At 37.2% G+C, this 3,641-nt stretch overlaps 1 protein-coding gene across 1 annotated transcript; it reads left to right on the top strand.

The window, feature by feature from the left end:
* The first annotated feature begins 1,563 nt into the window (after window positions 1-1,563).
* Window positions 1,564-3,249, top strand: LOC113361494 (heat stress transcription factor B-4-like). The gene is made up of 2 exons (XM_026604730.1): window positions 1,564-2,075; window positions 2,177-3,249. The coding sequence occupies exons 1-2, from the start codon at window positions 1,800-1,802 to the stop codon at window positions 3,011-3,013; spliced, it is 1,113 nt and encodes a 370-aa protein (XP_026460515.1). The 5' UTR covers window positions 1,564-1,799; the 3' UTR covers window positions 3,014-3,249.
* The last annotated feature ends 392 nt before the right edge of the window (window positions 3,250-3,641 follow it).

The raw sequence follows: 3,641 nt of genomic DNA, 5'->3' as shown, positions 1-3,641 counted from the left end.
TGTTCTCTGCCTCTGTCGCGTCCATGTCAGTACATCTTCTCTCCATCGTTGATCTTGGCTTCTTTTGGGGATGAGATAAAGTAACTCTTTGGGAGTTATTTGGTGCTCCGCAATACAGCGTGTTACCGGAACATCCTTTAACTTTTGCCCTTAGATTTGTTCGGGCAAAGATCCAACGTCGGCGGGATGGGCATCTTGGTTGTGGGCACATGTCATCATGCTTTGATGACTTTGTCTGCATGCTCTCCACGTATGTTCCTATATACACGTGTTTGATGATGAAATATGTGCACACAAAAACAAAGCAGAAACAACGCACCCAAATGGGAATGATTTGAGAATCAAAAACCAGAAATTTTAATTTAAGTGCCTTTAGTTTTACCTTATGGGTTCCTCTCATTTTTTTCTCTTTCAGTAGGGAAAAGAATCTGCCATGAGAGATACCTGAAGCTCCGCAAACCTGAGAACTGATCTTGTTTGATTTCAAATAAATCATCAATTTCATCTATTTACTTATACATGTTTAATTTATACGCGTTGATTTGGAACCAGATTTGTTTTCTATTGCTCATGCATTTTTGGTTGTTAAAATTTTGAGTAATCCATTTGAAAATATGCAAAGAATGGAATCAGTGGGTTTTTGCGTTTTAGATGAAGATAAGGGTGTTTTGGGAATTTTATTGACACGTGTCTGTTTTTGCCACGTGTGTCGCAGTGCTGACTCAGCTAACTGGAAATTGGATGGAAAAGGTAACGACCGGAGGAAACACTAATTTCAATCTATTTGGGGAGGAAACGCTAATTAGCGATCTTGGCAGGGGAGGAAACTCAAAATAACCCAAAATTCAAGTATGCATAACATAGCCTCTGCTTCAAAAGAAAAAGTAAAAATATAATTCTACTCGTAAATGCATGCACTTTATTTACTTAAAGAATTCTAACTACTCTGCAGATTAGCAATCCACGTCAGTCCAGGTTCAACGCTTTAAATCTCAGCCTCCATATAAAAAAAATCGCCCAGCATTGAACCGTTCAGCGGAAAGATAATTTTTTTAGAGTTGAATCATTCTCGCTGCTAGTTCAACTGCGACCACATTTTAGGAGAGAGAACTTAGTGTTAACAAATATACCACATATTCTTTTGAACAACAACATTTTTATGCTAATCTAACAGCTCAATATAGCCCATAAGACTCAGTCTAAGATCCCAGAAAGAGTCATTGGGGGAGACCGCCAAGGCGATCAACCATCATTCAATGGGCATAAAGTGCAAAAAGAAGTGCAATATTCGAACCTAGACTCATGAAAAGAAAGAAAAAAAGGCCTAGACTCTTACCATCTTTAAGAAACAAGTACTTGCAGTTCTCATTTTGGTCGCAGCATATTTAATTCACGCATCGCCAACAAACAAAAATCATTAACACCATCCATCATAAACGCTAATCACCTAACAGAATCAACGGCTGAGATCTCTTGAGAAGATGATAGGAAGATCTGCACATGTACATATATAGAGGGGGGTGGTTCACGGGTTTATCTTGAAACACACTCCTCAGACAAACAAAACAGACAGACACATATTCTCTCGCACTACAAAACCGAGGAACAACATCAGAGAACCCAAAACAACAACAACAATATTAACTCACCCCCCCTCCTTTTCCTCTTTCAATCAATAACACACACATTGTTCTGCACTTCGTCTCCTTTAACTATCACACAACACATTAATCCTGCTTTGTATGCATCTGCCTAAAATATCTTCTAGATAGCTTTGTTACTTTAATCACTATTCGTCAATGTCTCTAATGTTAGACAACAGTGTTTGTCATGACAATGTATTACTATCTCTAGATTCATCAACAACTTCATTGTCACAAAAATCAGTTCCAGCTCCATTTCTTACTAAAACTTATGAACTCGTAGATGATCCGTCCACTGATCATGTTATCTCATGGGCTGAAGATAATACTACTTTCGTCGTTTGGCGTCCACCGGAATTCGCTCGTGATCTTCTTCCTAATTTCTTCAAACATAATAACTTCTCCAGCTTTGTTCGTCAACTCAACACATATGTATGTAATAGTATCTTTCTCCGTTCGTATCGCATTTCATTGATCATTTGCCGTAATATTGTAGTTTTATTAATGGTTTTTTGTTTTGTTTGGTGAAATAGGGTTTCAGAAAGATTGTACCAGATAGATGGGAGTTTGGAAATGAATTTTTCAGGAAAGGAGAAAAACATTTGTTATGTGAGATTCATCGAAGAAAAACGATCACCATTTCTCATCATCATCACCAACAAAATGGCCAAGTTTCTATGAACAATTACTACAACCCTCATTCATCGATTTCGGGTAGTGGCGGGCTATGTTTTGGTGCATTTCCTAGTGCTCAACTACTTAATATCTCGAATTCTGATTCAGATGAGCAAGCCATGATGAACCGAGCAAGTGATCACCTGTCTCCCATCTCGTCTCCGCGAGTTATAAACTCTGTTTCGACGTTATCCGAAGAAAATGAGAGACTTAGACAGAGTAACTCTATGTTAATGTCTGAACTTACTCATATGAGGAAGCTCTATAATGATATTATTTACTTTGTACAGAACCATGTGAGATCTGTTCCTCCGCCTCTACCTCCAAGTAGTAATTCTTCACCACTTCTCGGGTTTCATAACCATCAGTACTCAAGCTCAAATCAAGTAGCTCATCATCAACAAGTACTTAAAGATCAAAGATTCACCTCCACAACAACTACTACTAGTCATCCAACTGCTACAACTACTAATAGTAGTAATTCAAACAGTACTTCTTTAACAATGTTAGAAGAGATCAGCGATGACAATGACAATGACAATCAAATGAAACTGTTTGGTGTTCTTCTCCCTCAATCTAAGAAAAGATCACATCCTGATCAGCCAACATCTGTTACTATTAAGAGTAGCAAAGCTAGATTAGTTCAAGATCATGATTTAGGTTTAAATCTCATGTCCTCTTATTCTCCATGTTAATTAACAACTTCTGTCTATGCAGCATGCTTTAGTCTCTCTCTTTGGTAGGGCACTTAGCTGCTTGGATTTAGTTGATCTGGGTAGTGAGATTTTGGATATGTGTCCGTATATATGTTTTGTTTGAGCTAAGGAGAATTTATTTCTGTGTATAGAAGAAGTACTTAGCTAGTGTTGGGCATTATTATGAACATGATCATGTTTTTCCTCAAAGCAATGAATGAAAATGGTGGGTCTCTTTGACATCTCTATCTATATTCCTTATTTTGATGATGATTTGTGGCTCTTTTTTTTAATTTCCATATTGTTATTATTAGTATAATGTGATGATCATGATTATCTTTCTCTTCTCCCTATTATCTGCAAACTGTCAGTTGCATTAATAATGTAAAAATGGAGATGGATCAGCAGGAGGAAGGTTCATGTATTGGTTTTATTCAAGATGATGGAAAAAGCTGATTAACAGTGGAAGGCATTCTTCGAAATCTCAAAAAGTAGTGGAGTTTTCTAAGTTTTTCTTTCTTTTTGGTTTACTTTGATAATTTAAGACTAAACGCAATTCTATAGAGTGATGTCCAATTGGATGCAGGACGGGGAAGGGGATCTTTGTTGTTATTGCAACTGATGGATT

This window comes from Papaver somniferum, chromosome 3 (genome assembly GCF_003573695.1).
Source record: "Papaver somniferum cultivar HN1 chromosome 3, ASM357369v1, whole genome shotgun sequence".
Lineage (NCBI taxonomy): Eukaryota > Viridiplantae > Streptophyta > Magnoliopsida > Ranunculales > Papaveraceae > Papaver > Papaver somniferum.
Note: the sequence above shows the minus strand (reverse complement) of the source record. Positions and strands in the feature narration are given on the sequence as shown.

What these genes read in the sequence shown, in the direction of transcription:
- LOC113361494 (XM_026604730.1), top strand. Translation starts at nt 1,800, where the DNA reads ATGTCTCTAATGTTAGACAACAGTGTTTGTCATGACAATGTATTACTA. An exon ending in TTCGTCAACTCAACACATAT is followed by an intron (nt 2,076 to 2,176) that starts GTATGTAATAGT and finishes TTGGTGAAATAG; the next exon opens with GGTTTCAGAAAGATTGTACC.